The sequence below is a fragment of the Enhydra lutris genome, unplaced genomic scaffold, assembly GCF_002288905.1.
Source record: "Enhydra lutris kenyoni isolate GAN:26980312 unplaced genomic scaffold, ASM228890v2 scaffoldscaffold15, whole genome shotgun sequence".
Taxonomy (NCBI): domain Eukaryota; kingdom Metazoa; phylum Chordata; class Mammalia; order Carnivora; family Mustelidae; genus Enhydra; species Enhydra lutris.
In genome coordinates this window covers 32394211-32417077 of record NW_019154099.1, presented here as the reverse complement: position 1 = coordinate 32417077, position 22867 = coordinate 32394211, and the positions used below count along the sequence as shown (strand labels likewise).

Genomic DNA, 22867 nt, shown 5'->3' with positions numbered 1-22867 from the left:
TCCTAACACTAGCCTGTTCACATGTTTCAACTGAATGTAGTACTCCTTGACAAAAGGCAGTAAACAAAGGAAAAAGAGTCCTATCTACTGGACTGTTGAGAACCAAGAAGCACCAGCTGCCCCGCATGCTTCTACCCCCATTCCTGGGGAAGGAACTCCTTAGAATTTTTCCCTCAGAAGGGTTGTGGCTTGCTAGCAGAAACAGTATTAATAAATCCCCTTTGAGGGGCACCTGGATGGCTCAGTGGGTTAAAGCCTCTGCCTTTGGCTCAGGTCATGATCTCAGGGTCCTGGGATCGCGCCCCATATCGGGCTCTCTGCTCAGCAAGGAGCCTGCTTCCCTTCCTCTCTCTGCCTGCCTTTCTGCCTACTTGTGATCTCTATCTGTCAAATGAATAAATAAAATCTTTAAAAATAAATAAATAAATAAATAAATCCCCTTTGACCATTGCCAGCTTTCTCCCATTCCATTCATGTATTTCCTTTCCCAGAGGAGCCAGAGTGGTGGGGTTGGGTCTTGGATAACCCATATAGGATGCCAACGTCAGAAGTCTAGTCTCCCATCAACATTCCTTGCCATCCACAGCCATCCCTAACTCCTGTTCCCTGGCAGTGAATAAGAAAAGGAGGTTTAGCTAATATATCATAAGGCATATCTCCTTTTTGGTGCCAAGAGTTTCATTTGGCACAACTAGAAAGTCAAGTGTAAGAAAGCAAAACATTTTTCTAGCTAGAATTTACTGTATAGTACAAAGTTATGTATAATTCATGGTATATTTTAAGACAGGACATACTCTCCGTCAGAACAATGACAGCAGTCAGTTTGACATTTTTCTCTTTTAGGGAGAGAATCGTAGCAATACTCGTTTTTAAAAGCCCTAGTAGGGCGGCGCCTGGGTGGCTCAGTGGGTTAAGGCCTCTCTGCCTTCGGCTCAGGTCATGGTCCTGGGATTCTGGGATCAAGCCCCACATTGGGCTTCTGCTCAGCAGGGAGCCTGCTTCCCCTCCTCTCTCTCTCTGCCTGCCTCTCTGCCTACTTGTGATCTGTGTCTGTCAAATAAATAAAATCTTAAAAAACAAAAAGATAAAAAAAATAAAAGCCCCAGTAGGTAAGCCAATATCTGCTTTCCTTTTAAGAAACCTCCTCTGAGTTACAAGCATCCTTGAGGCTGATGTACCTCTGTGTCCCCACCTGCCCACAACCAGTGCCTCATACACAGCAATTGTTGGAATTGCATTAGCCTAGACCTGATATATAGCTAAGTATACAGTTCTCTCAGGAATTAATGTGCTAATCTGTTCCTTGATGTGCCTTACATAAAAGTTACTCAACTTTAGGGTCTCTGGCTCTAGTACTAGAATGATTCTTTTCAGTACTTAAAGATTCTGAACTTCTCTTTGATATTTATTTCATGTGTTAATTAATGTTCCTTCCCTAGTGTGGCAAGGATCTCAAGAGGATAGAACCCGTCATTCTCATACATCCTTCTCCAAGTCTGTAAGGCAGTCCGTGTACATTGTGACACTCACAACTATTTGTTGGTTAAGTCACCTACCTTCCTTGCTTTTACCTCCAGAAGCAATGAAAGTATAGCAGAGAGAGTGGGACAGGAGTGGCAAACAGAGTTATGAAAGGTCTCATGATAGGGATAGAATTTAAATCATTAGACTTTGGGGGCGCCTGAGTGGCTCAGCTGGTTAATTAAGCATCTGCCTTTGGCTCAGGTCATGATCCTGGGTCCTGGGATCAAGTCCCGTGTCAGACTCTGCATCAGGCTCCCTGCTCAGTGGGTAGTCTATCTGTCCCTCTGCCCCTTTCCCCTCTCATGCTCTTTCTTTTTCACTCACTCACTCTCAAATAAATAAATCTTTAAAAAAAATCGATCAGTCTTTAGATTTTGGATAAAAAGAGGGAATGCTAAGCTCCTCTTTCAGAGCCCATGGAAACTGAAGGTAGAATTTGTGAGAATAAGGCAAGACTGGAGTTGTAAGAATGTGGTTGGTCGGGCAGAGGGAGTGAGGTCAGTTGGGAAGAAAAATGACAGTTACTGTTAATGTGGTATTTGTAGGCCATAAGAAACCATTGTAAATTCAGGACCAGGAATATAGGATAATAATTGTTGTGAATTGTCTATTTTAGAATAAAGTTACCTCAATGACCTTCTTAACTGGCAAAGCAGTAGAAGATTTGTGCAGAATAAAGCAGGTAATTAAAATTTTGTCATTAAATTTTTTGCTACCTAGGGAGAAATTCTTCTCAGCCTCCACTGTTAAATTCTAATTTTGGCATGCTACCAAAGTATTATAGAAAATCATCTGTTTATAAAACACTAACATGACAAATATTCCAGATATAGGAACATTTATAACCATCCTGTGCTAAACATCTTATCCATTAGTGCCCTAAATGTTCTCCTGCCACGAACGCTTATACTGGACCTACAGTCCTCCAATCTGCCTCCACCTCCCTTACAAAGATGCAGGGTGCCTTAAATGTATCATAGATCCAATTCAAAATGAACACCTACACTTCAGGTTAAAATGTAGATTATTGTCCTCCAGCCTGAATCTATCACTTAGAACACTGAAACTGTATCCAGGCTACAAGTTGATCTTACAAACCATCTCTAGAAACAAGTTAGATTTTATTTGGGTGTGTATCTGAGATTCTGTATAAACTGACTTGTGTTAGTGAAACTTTATCAGAGTTCTTCTGTAGCAACTTTATCCCATAAATGTTGACCACTTGTTTTGCTTTGTTTTTCAAATCATGGACAGAATGAATTGAGATTTTGGATTAAATAATTAATTTTGTTTAAAAAGCTAAAAAATTTAGGGAAATAATCCTATTCAGTGAGGTACTATTTATTTATACTTAATGCTCTTTCTAGAAAATTGACATTATCAATTAAAATAATACCAATTTAGATGTCTACATAAATAATATAGAAGTCCCAGCTCCTTTCTCTTTGACATCAAATAACGTAAGAATGGTTTTCATGTTATCAGGTGAATAGTGTCAAAACCATTTCACAGTGCATTGAACTTTAATCCTTGGAAAAAAGGTTTCACTCTCAGTGAAATAAGAAATCATAAAAGTGAACTTACATATAATTTTTCTTCAAAAGTAAAACATATTAAGTAACTGCACATCAAAAATCCTCATCTTTTTTTAAAAAATTTATCTTTAAATGGTGCTTTAATGTGAGGATACACCCCCCAAAAAAAATGCACAAAATAGGGCCCCATGCTGATCTTGTGAGTGCTCCTACTCATAGTCAGTATACGGAAAGGACAGTCACATATAAAGTGATTAGTGATGTTATTTATATAACTTGTCCCTGGAAAGTGCTCAGACCTGCATTTTAATTCTCAGCTCCATCTCATACTAAGAATCCTTTAACCTGTGTTAACCTCACTTCATCTGTGTAATAGTACTGTAGTATTACTTACCCTCACAAGGTTTAAGTAAAATAATCAGCGTGAAGTAACACAGTAAACCTTGGTCTCTGCACAAGTCTTTGTGATTTGAGCTTGCTGTTATTAGCGCTAAGTCTAGGACAGTGATAAGAGAGTGAGACAGCTGTATCAGGTTTCTATCCCTCTTCTGTTATGCTAGGTTGATCTGGATTCCAGGCACATTGGTTGGGTAACAAGTGAACTCCCAGGAGGGGATAATCACATCATCAAGATTGAATTAAAGGGCCCAGAAAATACACTGAGAGTTCGACAAGTAAAAGTCCTGGGCTGGAAGGATGGCGAAAGCACCAAAATTGCGGGCCAGATTTCAGCCAGTGTGGCCCAGCAAAGAAACTGCGAAGCCGAGACTCTGCGAGTGTTCAGACTTATTACATCTCAAGTGAGTGTCCTTACTACATAATCTAGCACAGGATGCCCTGAAATAAAATCTTACTCAGTAGTAATACCAAAACAGTAACAAACTACTTTGTAAAACTTGTTAGAGATGGCTGGCAACAGATGTGACCCATTTTCTCTTCTTCTCATAGCCCAAAACTCCTGTGTTTCATTTTGCACTCGTAATTCTTAAAAATATAGCAAGAATAGCATAGTAATATTATAAAACCTGCAGAATTAGCTCATGCATCCTTTAGCTTCCACACTAATAATTACTGCCATTGATCCCATCTCATGCTCCTGTCTTCATCAGGTATTTGGAAAGCTCATCTCTGGAGATGCTGAACCTACACCAGAACAAGAGGAAAAAGCACTACTGTCCTCACCTGAAGGAGAGGAAAAAGTATACAATGTATTTATTTGTATTCTAAAGATATTTATTTCCCTTTTTCATTTTCTTACTTTTGTTCAGTGAAATTACCTATTGCCATGTATTTTAATGGATAGGTGGTAGTTTATATGCAGTTAATATTTTTTACTTTAATTAGAAGATGAAGAAACTATCAAAAGAAATTATTTGTTTATATATGATCTAGCTAGCATTATAAATAACAACAAAATTTCCTCTGTATCTTGGGCTGTTGTGTTCAAGTGTTGGGATTTGTAAAATCAGCTTAGTTATTTACTGTACCGTGTGCCGTCGATGATCTCCTTTCTCCATTTACTCTGCCTTTCACAGTCTTGGTCAAAAATACTGTCTCCTCGAGGAATCTTCTTTAAGATTTCCCCCACAAAATATGCAGTTTTCCTTCTGCTCAACTTCATCATAGTTTCTATGAGTCTCTTCTCGATTTCTTCCATATGTTTACTTGTACACAGATTTGTCTCTTCTACTGAATCATAGCTTCTTAAAAACCAAGTACATATCTGATTTGTCTTTATATCCATGGCATAAACACACACGCATTCAGTCTATTTTTATTGGAATAACCTGTTTTTTATCTTGTTCTTGAAATTTCTTTTGAAATGTGGTTGCCTTTACTTATTTGGTCTATTCTAAAGCACTATACCCAAGAAGAAAACCTCACCTATTTCCAAAAAGAGGTCAAGCCTGACTGGTCTCAATATTCTTATGTTGTTAGATGTTACAGATAATCACCTTGGCAGCTCTTTGAAAGATAATTTCAAGGACTTAATGTAGTCTAGCTCTGTGCCTTCTGATGTAGTAATGTCTAAGTCATCCACATCTTTCTATTTGGTCTCCATAGAAAATAAGATTTTATAAAGTCTGGTTGTTTCTTCTAGCATCCTGTGGCGATATCATTTGAATGACTACAAGACTGTATGATTATTCATTAAATCAACTGAATTTTAGCAAATGGTGATTTTGTGCTGAGTAACTATGGTAATTGGTACCAGGCCCTTAGAAAACTGTGTGTTTTCTTAGATGTGAACCTTTCACACAACCCCAAAAAAGAAATGAGTAGGGATACTGTATAGCATATAATCTATTTTTTATGTATGTGAAAACATTGCACATGTCACAGGGTTTCAGAATATGTTTGAAGTATTATGCCCTGCAGCAGTCAGAGGAGGCTTTGGGTAGGTATTGGGTATGACTTGGACTGGAAAGGGAATGAGTCAGAGTTAGCATGACAGAGGGATTTGAGTAGAGGTCTTTGAAGAGGCTGGACTAACAGTAGGAGAGTGTAGGTTGAGATGTTAAAGTTGATTGGGAAAGTTTATGCTAGTGGTAAGATGCCCATGAAATAGCATAATTATTAAGAGAATCATTTTTTACATCAGGGTTTTGAAGTAGAATTTAGATAAGGAAAAAATTCATCCTTTTAAACTATATTGTTTGATGAATTTTGACCAATATATGCAGTAGTAAAATCATCACTCGTAAAATGTCCCTCTGGGTGCTTTGCAGTCAGTCCTCTCACCTCATGCCTAGATCCTGGCAACCACTGAACTATTTTCTGCTCCTGGAGTGTTGCCTTTCCCCAGATGTCATATAAATGGAACCAGATAGAATGTAACCTTTTCTTATGGTTTCTTTCTTTTGGCATAATGATGTTGAGATTCATCCATGTAGGAACACCTATCAGTAGTTAGTTGTTTCTTTTGGTTGCTGAGAAGTGTTCCATTATATGGATTTACCATAATTTGTTTATTCTTTGACCTTTTGATGGATATTTATGTTGTTTCTTTGTTGGCTGTTAATAAATAAAGCTGGTTTTTGTATGGGTATGTTTTCATTTTTCTTGGGTAAATACCTGTGAGTAGAATTGCTGGGTTGTATGGTAAGTGTATGTTTAACTTTGTAAGAAACTGCTGAACTCTTTCCAAAGTGATTGAACCAATTTGCATTTTTACCAGCAGTCTATGAGATTTCCAGTTGCTCCACATTCTCTCAAAAGCACTTAGGATTGTCACTCTTTTTAATGTTGGCCATTGTAGTAGGTATGTAGCAATATCTCATTGTGGTTTTAATATGGATTTCTCTGATGATTAGTAATGTTGGGTAAATTTTCATGTGCTTATTTGCCATCACTTTATTTAGTGAAGTATCTGTTCAAATTTTTTACTCCTATTTTTTTTATATTAGGTTGTAAGATTTTTTTTATATATATCTATTGAAGATAAAGACTCCTTAGCCAATATGCGTTTTCAGATATTTTCTCCTACTCTGTGGTTTATCTTTCAGGGACAGAAGTTCTTTGGGGTTTTTTGTTTGTTTGTTTTTTGGGAACAGAAGTTTTTAATCTTGAGGAAGTATAATTCAGTCTGTTTTTTTCTAAATGATTTGTGATTTTTTTTATCTTACCTAAAATTTAATGTCACAAAGATTTTCTTCTAAAAGCAATAGAGTTTTAATTCTTTCGTTTATAGCCATATACATTTTAAGTTAATTTTTCTTTATAGTGTGAGGTCAGAGTGGTTTCATTTATTTATTTTTTTAATCTTTTTATTCTATTAGGATGGTGGATTATTTTTAGATTTTATTTATTAAAGAAAGAAAGCACGAGTAGGATGAAAGGCAGAGGGAGAAGCAGACTCCCTGCTGAGCAGGTAGGCCAGTGCAGGGCTCTGTCTCAGAACCCTTGAGATTATGACCTGAGCCAAAGGCAGATGTTTAACCTACTGAGCCACCCAAGTGCCCCAGAATTTCATTTATTTTTGCGTGTAGACAGCCAGTTGTTCCACCACCATTTGTTGAAAAAATTATCCTTTATCAATAATAAATTCATCATAAATATGTAGGTCTGTTTCTGTATTCTGCACTCTTTCCATTGATCTATATGTATATTCTTACACCAACATCAGACTGTCTTGATCACTACAGCTTATGGAAATCATGAGATCAGATTCCAACCTGGTTCTTTTTTAAGTTATTTTGGCTATTCTAGGCCCTTTATATTTTCATATAAAGCTTAGAACCAGCTTGTCTTTTCATCTTCTTTAAAAAAAAAAAACAAAAAACCTGGAATATTGATTGTAATTGTACCAAATTGCTAAGTGATTTGGGGAGAATTGACATCTTAGTAATATTAAGTGTTCCTATCCGTGAATATGATATATTTCTCCATTTATCTAGATCTTCTTTAATTGTTGTCAGCAATGTTTTGTAGTTCATTGTACAGGTCTTATACACATCTTGATCCCTAAATAATTATATTAATAATAACAATCTGTAAATAATAATTGTCTTTGATGATATGCAAATGGTATTTTTTATTTCACTTTTCAGTTCATTTCTAGTATGTAAAAATATAATTATGATCTTCTTAAATTCACTTCTTAGTTCTAGAAGGTTTTTTTGGTAGACTTTTTAGGATTTTCTTCATAGATAATCATGTTGTCTGCAAAGAAAGTTGGTTTTACTTCCTTCCCAGCCCATATGCCTTAAATTTCTTTTCTTGTGTTAGTGTAATAGCTATGACCTTCAATACCAAGTGGTGACATCAGACATCTTTGCCTTTTCTGGATCTTAATAGGAAATATTCAGTCTTTACCATGAAGTGTGATGTTAGCTGTAGATATTTTGTAAATGCGCTAGTCAGATTGAAGATGTTTCTTTCTATTCCTAGTTTTCTGAGAGTTTTTATCAAATGGTATTTTTTTTTAAGATTTTTATTTATTTAGTTGACAGAGAGACACAGTGAGAGAGGGAACACAAGCAGAGGGAGTGGGAGAGGGAGAAGCAGGCTTCCTGTGGAGCAGAGAGCCCAATATGGGGCTCAATCCCAGGACCCTGGGATCACGACCTGAGCCGAAGGCAGACACTTAATGACTGAGCCACCCAGGTGCCCCTCAAATGGATATTCTTAAATATTTTTCTTTTTATGCATTAAGATAATCCATATATTGCTATATGTTAGTAGATATGTCACTGTATTTTTCCTTAATAAAAGGAAGCTAATGAACTAGGGGAGTGATAACTAAAAGGTATAGTGTTTCTTTTTTGGGGTGATGAAAATGCTCTAAAATTAACTGTGGTGATAGTTTTACATACACTTGAATATACTGTAAACCATTGAATTGTATTTTTTTTAAGATTTTATTTATTTATTTGACAGAGATCACAAGTACGCAGAGAGGCAGGCAGAGAGAGAGAGGAAGGCAAGGAGGCTTCCTGCTGAGCAGAGAGCCCCATGCAGAGCTCGATCCCAGGACCCTGGGATCATGACCTGAGCCGAAGGCAGAGGTTTTAACCCACTGAGCCACCCAGGCACCCCTGAATTGTATATTTTAAATGACTGAATAGTATGTTAACTATATCTCATAGCTATTTTTTTAATTATGTTGGTCACCATATGGTACATCATTAGTTTTTTGTTTTGTTCTGTTTTTTTAAGATTTTATTTATTTGACAGAGCAAGTGAGAGAGGGAATACAAGCTGGGGGACTGGGAGAGAGAGAAGCAGGCTTTCCGCTGAGCAGGGAGCCTGATGCGGGGCTCGATCCCAGGACCCTGGGATCATGACCGAGCCGAAGGCAGACACTCAACTACTGCCCACAGGCACCCCACAACATTCGTTTTTTATGTAGCATTCCATGATTCATTGTTTGCGTATAACACCCAGTTCTCCATGTAATACGTGCCCTCCTTAATACCCATGAGGGGACTAACCCGTCCCTCCACCCCCCTCCACTCTGAAATCCTCAATTTGTTTCCTGGAGTCCATAGTCTCCCCTGGTTCGTCTCCCCCTCAGATTTCCCCCTCTTCATTTTCCCTTCCTTCTAATGTCCTCCGTGCTATTCCTTATGTTCCACATGTAAGTGAAACCATATGATAATTGTCTTTCTCTGCCTAACTTATTTCACTTAGCATAATCCCCTCGAGTTCCATCTATGTCAGTGCAAATGGTGGCTATTCATCCTTTCTGATGGCTGAGTAATACTCCATTGTATATCTCAAAGCTATTTAAGAAAATTCTGAAAGAACTTTTAAAATAAGAAGATAAAGTAACTGTATAAAAAGAACTCATTTGTTAATGTATAATCTAGCTAGCGTTTCAGTTAGCAAGAGAATTATTCTACCAGTGTGCTTTCTTTAACAGATACAAGGCTAATGCAGTTATCTGTTCTTCTTGACTGAACTTTGATAGTTTTGTGCTTCAAGTATTTTCTTATTTCATCTAAGTTGCTAAATTGTTTGGTCTAAGTTGTTAACAAAATACCCTTATTATTCTTTTAATATCAATAGAATCTGTAGTGATGTATCTTCTTTTATTTCTTCTTTCCATCTGCTTTGTGTTTGATTTGTTCTTTTTCTAGTTTCAAAGACTTGAGATCTTTTTATATAAGTACTGGTACGGTTTTCTTTTTAGCACTGTTTTAGTCGAGTGTTACAAGTTTTGGTGTGTTGGTTATATGTTCTTTCTCTTTTCATTAGTTCAGAATATTTTTCTTATTTCCATTTTGATTTCTTCCTTGACCCCTGGATAATTTAGAAGTTTCTTGTTTAGTTTCTAAATATTTGGGGATTTTTCAAATAGCTTTCTGTTACTAATTTCTAGTATAATTCACTGAAGTCAAAGAATCTACTTTGTATAATTTCAGGTCTTTTAAAATTGTTAAAATTTGAATTCTGACTCACATATTTTAGCGAATATCTACATGCACTTGAAAAGGACTCGAACTCTGCTTTTGTTTTGTGAGGAGGCTCTATAATTATCAGTTCAGTTTGGTTGATAGTTTTGTTCAAGTCTTCAGGAGCTTTACTGGTTATCGTTTGTTCATTTACTTATTCTTTCAAGTGCAGAGAAAGTTTTGAAGTGTCCACCTGTATATGTACTTGTCTATTTAGGTTTTAGTTTACCTGGTTGCAAACTTCATCTGTCTGATAGGCACCAAAATTATATGGTTTTGTAGATGATCAGCTCTTTTTCATTAAGGTTGGCATTGCATGCTCTTGTAGCTTTCTCTATCCTAAGAAAAGTGAAACTGAGAGTCATTTTTTATTCTTAGAAGAGAAACTTTGCGTTACTTTCCTTACCTGTAAAATCAAACATCATATTTACCTTATGGGCTTGTTCTGAAGATAAGTAAGAATATGTCTATGTGTGATAACTATATGGCTGTGTATCTGAACCTTAGGAGAGCACCTTTCACATAATAAGCACTATAAAATGTCAGCCTTTATTTCTCTTCTTAGGATATGTTTCTTTGACTCCTGTTAGCAGTAGATTAGCCTACTCTAAGAATACCATTATCATAGAGTTCTGTTAGGATATTTCCCTTTTAATCAAATATCATTTTCTGAGTTGTTCTAATAACTAAATGTAGATCCTCACAATTTAGAAATAGATGTAATTAAAGTGAATCAAATTGACAGATTAAAGAAGTTCATGAAACGGTAGTATGCTTCTCTGGATTTCTTAAATTCAGAAATTTTTCTTTTTTTTTTATAGTCAACATTAGCCAATAGTGGTTTCTTCAAACCTTACCCTTTGTCTTAGTGTTACAGACCTCAATTTAAAATAAATTCACCTTATAAAAAATACCTGCATAGTTAATTCTCAAGATACTTTAAGTTCAAATATACAAATTTTATTCAAAGAGCCTGGTGGGGGTTTTTTCTTCCCTTTTTGTGTGTAAAGGCAACATCAGACGCTGACCTGAAAGAACATATGGTTGGAATCATATTCAGCAGGAGTAAGCTGACTAATTTACAAAAACAGGTTGGTAAATAGTCGTTTCATGTTCTTCATCAGTTTTTGTTTTTAGGGTATAAAGTATTTTCCAAAATTTATGGAAGCTTTTTTATGCTGACTCTTTTATAGGTCCTGTAGACTGTATCTGCCTTTTTCTAGAGATGAAAGAGTATATAGGCATACCTGGATCAGTTTAAAGATTTTGTTATGAATGTTAACTTTCTTACCTTACTACTATTTATTATTTCTCATTTTCAGGTAGATTGTTTTATTTTGGTGTCAAATATCCAACTATATCAAAGTTCATTTGCATTTTCTGTGTTCCTTTTCCCACTGTTTTTTTGTGTCAGTTGATTTTTTTTTTTTTCCTGAGCGATTATAGTGTTAACTAAATCAGTGTTAATATTTTTAATTATAAAGGGTGGGGTAGTGCTAGATTGTTCATATAATGGAGTACCTAGATAACATAATAATCAGTCCTTCAGAAGTCAAATAAAACATTGGTTTTAAATTAGCCCATCATTTTAACTTTCAACATGTTAAATCTTATTTAAATAAATAAATTTATTTGTGCTTTGTCTTTTTAACAATGTATCACTGACTCTTAGATTCTACCAGTTATAAAATGTGCTGTATTTCATGTATCACTAAAAAAAGAAAATTTGCTGCCAGTTAGGTTATGAATGCCATCAATTATAAAACACATTATGAATAGAAATGCTAATGATATCTGGAAGGAAATATGGCTTAGAAGTAATAAATTATGGTAATTTGCTTTTGTTTGATGTCTTAAACCACAGGCAGGGGTATTGGCAACTTGTATATAAATAGTTTCTACATAGTAGTTGGTTTAAATGTTAAGATTTTTATTCTGCTAGAATTTCTGCTAGAAATCTGCTAGATTTTCTTAATTTTTTATAAGATGAATTAAGATGGTATGATGGAGAATTAATGGGGAGAAAGAATTAAATTGACTATCAACTAATATTCTTGTCTTTTTTTTTTTTTTACTAGAAGTAGTACATCAGATTTGCAAGTAGGTTTTTACATATCCTTTATGTTGTCTTTAAATAGGTGTGTGCTCACATCGTCCAGGCTATTCGCATGGAAGCCACCAGAGTTCGCGAAGAATGGGAACATGCTATATCAAGCAAAGAAAATGCCAATTCTCAGCCCAATGATGAAGATGCCTCCTCTGATGCTTACTGCTTTGAGCTGCTCTCTATGGTCTTAGCCCTGAGTGGCTCTAACGTGGGCCGCCAGTATCTGGCTCAGCAGCTAACTCTGCTCCAGGATCTCTTTTCACTGCTCCATACGGCCTCTCCTCGAGTCCAGAGACAGGTGACTGGTCATTCCACCTACCTTTTGGCTTACTTGTTCCTCAAAACACTTAAAAATTACATTATCAAAGAGAATCACCTTAGGGTCTTAACTGTTGATCTTTATTTTTTGTTACTTGGTTTTTTGGATTGCATTTTAACTCCATGCTTTTTATTTTTGACTCATTGTAATGAGAATATGGAAGAACAGAATATGTTCTATTTTACTACTATGCTGTTGCGATAAAGAATATCCTGTCTACTAATTGTCTTGTTACCATGGGATGTGTAATGTTTCTTTATTCCTGAACAAATAAAGACATGTTTTTTTCTTGTTGCCCTGGAGGGGTAATTACCACTTCAGAAATTAAAATAGTGTTTAAATCATATTTTTGTCCTTCTGAAAGCTTTTGGAGTCCTAGAACAGCCATTAGGCTCATTTTAAAAAAATGAGAACTTTAGAACAATAGTCTTTAAGACGAATTCTTTCATTTTATTTTTCTTATCAGGTAACCTCCCTACTAAGACGAGTGTTGCCTGAGGTGACCCCTAATCGTCTGGCCAGCATCATAGGAGTAAAATCCCTTCCCCCAGCAGATATCAGTGATATCATTCACTCAACAGAAAAAGGAGATTGGAATAAACTAGGTATCTTGGACATGTTTCTGGGATGCATTGCCAAAGCACTCACAGTACAGCTAAAAGCCAAAGGAACTACCATCACAGGAACAGCTGGTACCACTGTGGGCAAAGGTGTTACCACAGTTACTCTTCCAATGATTTTCAATTCCAGGTTGGTCATTGCATCTGCTTTAGTAATAAAATAGTAAATCCTATTTGGAGAATTAAAACAGGATTTCAAATTCCACCTTGTTTGCTTGTTTACCAAATAGAAGCCATAAACAACTAATGCATGTATAAAAAAGAATGCTGTACATAACCAAGGTGTAGTTTCAAGTTAATGGGGAGAGGAAGGTATGTTCGTATATTGAATATAATGTTGGAATACTTCTCATGTAGAAAAAATATTGTAGGCCCCTATCTCACACCATATACCAAAGTAAACTTGAGATCAATTAAAGCTTTATGTATATTTCCTTTAAAAATCTACTAGTACAAATTAAAGAAGAATATTTTTGTAATCTTCAATCCAGGAAGACCTCCTTAAAACACAGAATACAAATGTCACAGAGGAAAAATTCTCAGATTTGGCTACATAAAAATGAAGGATAATTATATGAAAGTGTTTTTAAAATATAAACTGACCAGAAAATATTTAACACCTATATAGTAGAGAATAAATTATTAGTCATAATATTTAAAAAATGACTACAAATTAATGAGAAAAGACAAACAACTGATAGAAAAATATATGACAAGAGACTTAGTTCCAAGAAGAAAAATTACAAATGCCAGTAGACAAAGGAAAAGACACTTAACTGGGAATCAGAGATATGTAGATTAAAACATTAGAACAATATCTTTGTCTTGGCAGCATTATGAAGAAATAGGCATTTTTTTTATGGCATCTAATGTAGATTACTACAGCCTTTTTGGATGTCAGTTTAATAACATATCACTGTATTTAAAATATGCCTATCCTTTGACCTACCAGTTCTACTTCTAGATGTTTATACATGTGTACAAAAATATATACAAGGAAGTTTGTTACAGAATTTTGTATAACAGCAGAAGATTAGACATCCAGAACAGTCTAGTCAAAGAGCCAGTGCATGATATTAAGTAACACCAGAATATAAATCAGTGTGTTGTTTTCTTCATCTAGATAGTCTTACAAAAGAAAAAAAAAAAGTCAGCTGAAATAAAGAGTAGTATACTCACTAATATAGTTGACATATTCTGGTGCAAGCTCTTAATATCTCTCTCTATGTGGATTAGTAACAAATAGTTTGTGGTCTGTGAATATGCTTTGAACAGCTCTGTTTTAGAAGATGCAGGCTACAAAAATAATATACTAACAAATACGTGGAAGGGAACATGTATCAGAATAGCTACTCTCGGGGTTGAAGTTGAATATCTTCGGGTGATATTTTGATTAATTTCTTTTTAAAATTTTTTAGTTGTTTGAATCATTTAAAAATTAAAATGCATGCTGAAATATAGCAGTTTTCATCGTATTTATCTGTAACTGTCACTGGTTGGTTTGCAAATGCTGACTTTTCTTTGTAGTTATGTCCGTCGAGGTGAAAGTCATTGGTGGATGAAGGGCTCAACTCCTACCCAGATCTCAGAGATCATCATTAAACTTATCAAGGATATGGCCGCAGTGAGTTCCCATCCTCCTGATCATTATTTCACTGAAGCACAGTCAAAATCTGATTGAAAGAAGGAGCTTATTCTGCTACCTTAATAGCAGAAGTACATTGGTGTTATTTTGCTTTACTTAAAGCCTCTGTTTAGTAGGTTAATTATCGTGCCATCTGTCTTTTCAGTCAGTGATTAATTTGTCCTTTGGGAAAACTGTTCATTTCAAGCTTTCCAGTTAATTTACTTGAGAATCGTTATATTAGTCTTTTAAGACTTAAAAACTTAAAAAATGAAATACACTTTTTTTGAGCCTGACAAATCAAAACCCTAAAGGAAAAACAAAAGTTTCTCATTTTCTTTAGTTCTCCTGGTATATAAACCTTTTACTCTTCTTTATTAATATTCTCTGTCATCGTCGTTAGATGTTCTTTTTCGGCGAGATCTGGGAGTGTGGAGAAAAGGGAATTACTTCTCAAAGTACCGGGCTCTTATTGGTTGCTCCACAGTGCTAGTTTCCTCACATTCCATTATATTTTCAGGCTCATGAGGGCAAGATGCTGTGGAATGTGAGCTTCTGAGAGAGAGATCAGACAAAACATCTTGGAGGAGGAGGAAGTGGAACTGCCTCTTAAGAGACTGATAGCAAATGGATGGGAGGCAAGAGAGGATATTCTGGGGATATAGGAAGTTCTGTCACTTTTCCCAACAGCAAGGACAGTTCTTCAATTGGAAAAATGGAGAACTTTCTCACTTTTCAATAAGTCTTTCTCAGCATGTTCCCCGGATGAAAATACCAAGGAAAAATATTTAGGAACACCTAAATTCTATGGTAGTCAGGTGTTTATGTTCAGCAAAAACCAAGTTATTAGTTGTAGGGTCACCTGGGTGGCTCAGTCGGTTAAGCGTCTGTCTTCGGCTCCGGTCATGATCTCAGGGTCCTGGGATCGAGCCCTGCGTCAGGCTCTCTGCTCAGTGGGGAGCCTGCTTCTCCCTCTCCTTATGCTCCCCCTGCTTGTTCTCTTGCTCTGTCTCTCAAATAAATAAATAAATAAAATCTTTTTAAGTAAATAAATAAAAGAGGTTTTTTTTCTTTTTATTTGAACCCATTTATGCTCTCCAGTTCTAGTATTCATCTGAAAGCAATTCACTTATCTATATAAATTTTGTGTTCAATAACAAGTCTTCGTAATCGGAATTTCTGGAGCATAGATACTTTAGTACTACTTTTTTTAAAAAGATTTTATTTATCTATTTTGGGAGAGAGAGTGGAAGAGAGCATGAGAGGGGAGAAGGTCAGAGGGAGAAGCAGACTCCCCACAGAGCTTGGAGCCCAATGCAGGACTCGATGCAGGACTCGATCCCCGGACTCCGGGATCATGACCTGAGCTGAAGGCAGTGGCTTAACTAACTGAGCTACCCAGGCCCCCGATACTTCAATACTTCTATTATGTTTTTATCTAAATGTAAGAGAAAATACTCTTGAGCTCTATAGAAAAAGAGTATCGAGAACCTGATTTTTTATTTACTTTCCAATCATTAAAATAGTGATTAGAAGTTGAATTTTTCACAGAGTTGTGAAGGATTTTTATTTCAGAAGTATGCCCCTGAATCTAAAGCTGCACTCACAGGGGCACGTGGTAGCTCAGTCGGTTGATCGTCCAACTCTTGATTTCCAGCTCAAGTCATGATCTCAGGGTCATGAGATTGAGCCCCACAGCAGGCTCCTTACTCAACAGGGAATCTTCTTTCTTCTTCTCCCTCTCCCTCTGCTCTTCCCCTGACTCATGCACTCTCTCTCTGGCACTCTCTCCCTCGCTTTCCCTCTCTCAAATAAATAAATAAAATCTTTTTTTTTAAAAGTTGCACTAACAAATCCTTCCTTTTGATGAGTTTTATCTAAGAGAAGAGAATTTAATATTACTATTATACATGTCTGGTTACTTATTATTCTCTCTTTCTCAATAGGGTCATCTGTCTGAAGCATGGTCCCGAGTGACAAAAAATGCCATTGCAGAAACCATCATTGCCTTGACCAAGATGGAGGAAGAATTTAGATCTCCAGTGAGATGTATTGCAACAACTAGGGTAGGAGTTTCTTTTTATGTGGTCTTTATCATTGCAGTAATTAGTTTGAACAAACTTAAATGAATAAGTCAGCTTAATCCAATTTTTTACCAAATACTGTATTTACTGAAAAAGTGTGAAAGGCTTTTTTGAATTATGAACTAAGTATGGTGGTTATAAACACTCACTGTTATGTATTCTTTATTTCGTTTTTGTTATTTTGGGGGAGGCTAAGGATCAACTGGTTAGAAAAGGCTAAGTTCCATTATGTTGTCTTTCTAGTAATGTCTTTACTGTAGCTTACACAGTAAACTCAGTGTCAGCCTTATGCTCAGATAGACTGAAGCTCCTTCAAAGACAAGGCCCTCCCTTACTCGTTTGGTATGGCCTAATTATTCTAAAGCAGAGCCTACCTATTGGATTTACAGACCTTACTTTTTAAAAAGCAAAAAGTGTAAGCCCTGGACAAGGTGGGGCAGACTCTCTTAGCTAGAGAGTAGGATTGCATTCTTCAGGTGAGACATCTATAGTCACTTTGACCTACCAAATTTCATGTCCCGTGTACATCCAAAAGAGATTAGGGGTTTCCTTGAAGCAGGGCAGCGTGGCAGCATTAGGAAGAAGTAAACACTGACAGAAATTGCTTGATTTAATCTTCTGAAGTCTGGAAAGAAAGACAGATTGTCTTTCTCTGGGGCAGGAAAAGCTGCTTGATGCCGTGCTGCTGGTGAGTGGACCTGTGAAGCAGTTCCTCGATCAGCAGAGTTCTAACACCATGCACGCACATGCTTTCCTTCTGCACCCCCATTTCTCCTTGCACACTTCATGTTTCTGTTTCTCCTTTTTCTATTTTTCCTTGTCTTCCTCTTCATGTCAGGTGACACTCATATACACTTCTTAAATAACTCTTTTCCAGTAATGAAGAAATATATCCTTCCGTGAAAAACTGAAGCTCACCCTTTAAGCCCCAGAAAGTTTTAAACTGTTTCTGAGGGCTATTTTCTAAAGTTTGCTAGACATTTACTTACTTCTGACGAAGTATACCAAGGATAGTGCTAGGCATTTAGGGGTATACAGAGACTTCTGAGTTGCTGTTATTATCCAGATGGATTTAATATGTACCCACCCACTCATGGGACTGTGTAAAATTAAAATCATTGTGCCACCTTGCTTGGAACATAGTGCCTCAGGCAGATGACACTAGATGGGAAAATTTGCAAGAAGCATCGGTACAGTAAATATTGAATATGTAAATTAATTTACTGATATATTGCTTCCTTAGTAGACCAATAAAGGATAATGTTATATGTCAGGTAAAAACCAGAATGGTTCATCCCGCAGCAGTCAGTAAATATTTGAGTGCCTACTGTGCCTATGGCCCATACAGCAGTGAGCACGTGTGCCTGGTACCTGAGTGCCAGTGGGTATCCATGTATTTTCAAATTCAGCTAGCATTTATTGAGCTATTACAATGTGTCAAGCATTCAGTACTTTACAAGTCTTTTCTGAAAATTCAGTATTGTGACAGCCTTTCCTTTTAATAGCTTTGGCTTGCTCTAGCTTCACTGTGCGTGCTGGATCAGGACCATGTAGATCGTCTCTCTTCGGGGAGATGGATGGGAAAGGATGGACAGCAAAAACAAATGGTAAGACCAGAATTGTTTTATAAAAATGTATCTTGTTTTTCTTTATAAGTAAGCTCTAGCTTAGCATTTTAAAAAAATTTTTAAATTTTAAAATTTTAAAAAAGCACCTGCAAGTCCAAATTCCGCAATTAGCAGAAAATTGTGGCACATTGCCCATGGTCATCTCACAAGTCTGTTTCACTTAGGGTCCCCTCTTCATAGTGTGTTAGAGGCTTTAATTATATAAAAGAGCTTTATCAGTCTTATGGTAAGAAGGAAATAAGAGCAGTAAGTGAGGCACCGTGACATATCATTTATTCACAAATACACAGTACTTAAAGTAGTTTGATAGGTATCCCTAGGCGCACTGGGAGGGAAGACTTTATAGAGGCCCTTTCAACATTTTCTCACTAAGGTTCAAGTTTCAAAATGAATCATTTATTCATTTAGCATACAGAATGTTTGAACATAGGGGGAAGAAAGTTGCTTAACTCATTAATCAAAGTATACATGCTTATTTTATTAATCATTGAAACTGTTCAGCACATTAATTATTGAATTAGGGGCTTTTGTACTTGAGTACACTTGCCATAATTCTGTTTAATGTTCAGATTCTAAATTCCTAATAGACTTCAGAACAATAACGTTATTGTTGTGAATAAATTACATTCCATTTGTATGAGCATCTGGGACATTCTTGCAAATATAATATGACATGTGAAAATGCCTTGTTTCAGCCTATGTGTGACAACCATGATGATGGAGAAACTGCAGCCATCATCTTATGCAACGTATGTGGAAATCTGTGCACTGACTGTGACAGATTCCTTCATCTTCATCGGCGAACCAAGACTCATCAAAGACAGGTGCCGGCTTCTGTCTGTACACGCAGAGCAGTATCTGTAGCATAGGATACATTCAGTAAATTTTAAAATAAATGTGGGAAGGAGGCTTGCTGTGATGGGAAGAAAGGGACTTTGCGGTCAGAGCCTCAGTGGAGTTCCTAGCCGCCTCATTTATCACTATGTAAATCAAGACAGTCGGCTAACCTGAGACTTAGTTTCCACATTTATAAAAATGGGCTCATTGTCAAGATTCAGGACAAGACTGGAAATGTCCGAAACTTCTTAGAGTGCTTAGTAAATAAAAACTATTATTGTTATTGAGTAATTAAATTTTATACTTCCTTCTTCAGAGTGAAAAATAAAATATTTTTCCCTTTTCTTTAATGAAACAATAGGTCTTCAAAGAAGAAGAAGAAGCTATCAAGGTTGACCTTCATGAAGGTTGTGGTAGAACCAAATTGTTCTGGTTGATGGCACTAGCAGATTCTAAAACAATGAAGGCGATGGTGGAATTCCGAGAGCACACAGGTAGTGGAGGATTTAGGATTGAACCATGCCTGCTGCTTAGGATTTAACTAGATGTTCTTTACTTACTGTGAATTACTTAATGTGGATTATTTTGAGTATTTTGATAACTATGGCATCATTAATCACTGTCTGTTGTTACATGTGCTGGACAATGTTCTATAGCAGAGAGGCATTAGACTTCAAGTAAGGAGATCTGCTTTGTCACTGACTAGATATGTGCCCTCGAGCAAGTCATTTTATCTCCAAAACACGTGGTTTTCTAAAGTAAATCTGGTTGAGAGTCTCAGCTTAAAGTTACATTGAATCTTACAGATTCTTAATTTTCAGTACCTCTATAGTCTGACTGACACAAATAATGATGTTGGAGTTAGTAAAAATCTGAACAAATATAACTCCACTCATATTAATTTTTCATGCTACGAGAGCGTGGTCTTTTTTTCTCCTGACTGATTTTTTTTCTCCTATAGTCTATCAGGGTCATATATTACATTAATAAATGTTCTAATGTTGAACCATCCTTGTATTCATGAGTAAAGCTATCCTTTTTAAAAATCTATTTTTCCTGTAAATATTGCTGAATTCCATTTATTACTGTTATATTTAGAATTTTGGTATCTGTGTTTTAAAATGAGTTTGGTCTGCATTCATATCTTCCTGTCTTTTTTCCTGTTGTTCTGTTCTTGTTTTATGGCTTGTGTTCCTTCTTTGACTGTTTCAGACATTTAATTTCCTTTCCATATTGCTCTGTCAGTACTAGTCCCTTGGATGGGAATTCTTTTTTTCAAGTTTTCATATTCTCTAACAATAGGTTTTCTTCTATGCCTTGTAATTTTATTATTATAGAAATTCTTAAAGGTTTATCTTTCTTCTGTATATTCTAACGTAACCTTTATTATTCTGTTTTGTGTGGAACTATGCTTTTGGAGCTGGGATTTGCCTTATCTGCTCAACCTCCTATGTGTTTGACTTCTAATAGGTCTTTAGTTTCTTGTCCTTTTTTTTGTGTTTAGTTACCTTATAATTAGGACGTCTTACAACCCTTCCACTGTAAAACTGCCAGGCTGGTTTCCCAATGATAGCAAACTGATACAAACCTGATTTTCCTGTAGGTTTTTTCTATTAGTTGTGTTAAAATATGTAGAAAACCTATTCTTGAGGATTTTTCTTTTTCTTCTTGAACCTAGGCAAGCCAACCACAAGTAGCTCAGAAGCATGCCGCTTCTGTGGTTCCAGGAGTGGAACAGAGTTATCCGCTGTTGGCAGTGTGTGTTCTGATACAGACTGCCAGGTGAGTATGTGCTTAGATAGTCAGGCTGTCCCAGTAAGGAGTAGCATGTATTCCCTCGTGATGTATTTACTTCATGTTAAATAAGAGTTAGAGCTCAGCTCAGCATCACTTCAGTTTTCTAAATTAATATAATCCCCATGTTAAGACCTAAATGCTTTATCAGAGCTAGAGAATGGATCAGATAAATTTCTCAAACCCCAGTAGACGGTGTGTGTTTATCAGCTTTCACCATAATAAATATTTAATGTTTGCTCTTGTGCTAGAAAAAGGTAAAAATCTATGGACTACATTTCCTTGACCTCTTACCTACTTTATTCACTTATTTCCCTACAATCAACTTCCAATATTTGAGAGTTCTTTAGTCCTGAACATCCATACACATATTTCATGCCATCCAGGTATTTTCAGTTCCTCATTTCAGTTAGCAAGAACTTGGATAGGGCCCAGCTAATGAAAGAGACCTGTATGTTGTTTATACCCATTTTAGTGAGGGGATAGGTGGTGATTGGGAGATTATATATCCAGAAATTTTTTGCTTCATGACTACACACAAAAGTAAATAGATTAAAATTATATTTCCCTTTTTATCAGCATTCCCTTTATGTGAAGTGAAATTTTTTTAATCACATTAAAAGAAAAATTACACCCTGGAAAATTTAAATTAAAATTTAGAAATTACACACTAAAAAAATTTGCTAATAATCCTTAAGTTATATTCAGGTAAGGAATAAAAATAGGGGCATCTTGGTGGCTCAGTAAGTGAAGTGTCTGCCCTCAGTTCAGTGGGATAGCGCCTCCCATTGGCTCCTTGCTCAGCAGGGAGCCTGCTTCTTCCTCTCCCTTTGCCCCTCCCCCTGTTTGCTTTCTCTCTCTCTCTCTCAAATAAATAAATAAAATTTTAAAACAAAAAAGTGATGGGATGCTTGGGTGGCTCAGCCAGTTAAGCATCTGCCTTCAGCTCAGGTCATGATCCCAAGGTCCTGGGATCCAAGCACCGAGTTGGGCTTCTTGCTCAGCGGGGAGCTTGCTTCTCCCTCTGCCTTCTCTGCCTGCTGCTCCCTATGCTTCTGGGAGCTCTCTCGCGCTCACTCACTCTCTTTTATATAAATAAAATCTTTTTTGAAAAAAAGAATAAAAATGACTTTATTGTTATATAGCCTTAATATGTATTTCCTGTGGGAAATATCTTAGAACATTAATATAATTGATATAATTATCAGGGTGTGTGCCTTTTTGATATTTTCTATGCCATTATAATTTATCTCTAATAGGAATATGCTAAGATAGCCTGTAGTAAGACGCATCCCTGTGGCCATCCATGTGGAGGTGTCAAGAATGAAGAGCACTGTCTGCCCTGTCTACACGGCTGTGACAAAAGCGCCACCACGCTGAAGCAGGACGCCGATGACATGTGCATGATCTGCTTCACCGAGGCGCTCTCGGCAGCACCAGCTATTCAGGTTGTCTCAGCTTGTAAAGCACGCGGTGTGCCTGGAGTCGAACATGGGAAATAGAAGCATATCTGTGAGAGAAACAGATCCCCGGATGCTTACGTCCTTGGGGGAAAATGTGCCCCGAGTACCTCCCAGTGTTTTGAGGAGCCGATTCCGTCCCTATATGTTCTGTTTCCATTTTGTGTGCTCAGCTTTACTTTGTCATTTGTGTGAGCCTATATAATCAATAGAATGTATAAAATGTTCATAGGGAGGAAAAAACAATTACATTATCTAGTAACTACTGTATTCTTAATTTCCAAAACCCGGAATGGTAGCACTGTGTGATTGGTGTATACATAGTGGTACACACCTCTCCATACATAATGTATATGCCTACATCTATAATATTAGTGATATTATTGAAGTTACTGTTTGCTAAATATATCTTTTTAAATTTGACCACTGGTTTATATTT

General features: G+C 36.4%; 1 protein-coding gene across 4 annotated transcripts in view; it reads left to right on the top strand.

Annotated features, from left to right (window-relative positions):
* LOC111146914 (MYC binding protein 2, E3 ubiquitin protein ligase) overlaps nucleotides 1-22867 on the top strand; it is a 257881-nt gene that overhangs the window by 224079 nt on the left and 10935 nt on the right. For all 4 annotated transcript variants that reach the window (XM_022502672.1, XM_022502671.1, XM_022502673.1 and 1 more), the window contains 13 exons: nucleotides 2141-2206; nucleotides 3620-3859; nucleotides 4169-4267; nucleotides 10966-11046; nucleotides 12094-12360; nucleotides 12848-13131; nucleotides 14529-14625; nucleotides 16572-16691; nucleotides 18215-18316; nucleotides 19033-19161; nucleotides 19536-19668; nucleotides 20853-20956; nucleotides 22228-22416. In XM_022502672.1, coding sequence (XP_022358380.1) covers nucleotides 2141-2206; nucleotides 3620-3859; nucleotides 4169-4267; nucleotides 10966-11046; nucleotides 12094-12360; nucleotides 12848-13131; nucleotides 14529-14625; nucleotides 16572-16691; nucleotides 18215-18316; nucleotides 19033-19161; nucleotides 19536-19668; nucleotides 20853-20956; nucleotides 22228-22416 — 1911 coding nt within the window. The remainder of the gene's footprint in view (nucleotides 1-2140; nucleotides 2207-3619; nucleotides 3860-4168; nucleotides 4268-10965; nucleotides 11047-12093; nucleotides 12361-12847; nucleotides 13132-14528; nucleotides 14626-16571; nucleotides 16692-18214; nucleotides 18317-19032; nucleotides 19162-19535; nucleotides 19669-20852; nucleotides 20957-22227; nucleotides 22417-22867) is intronic.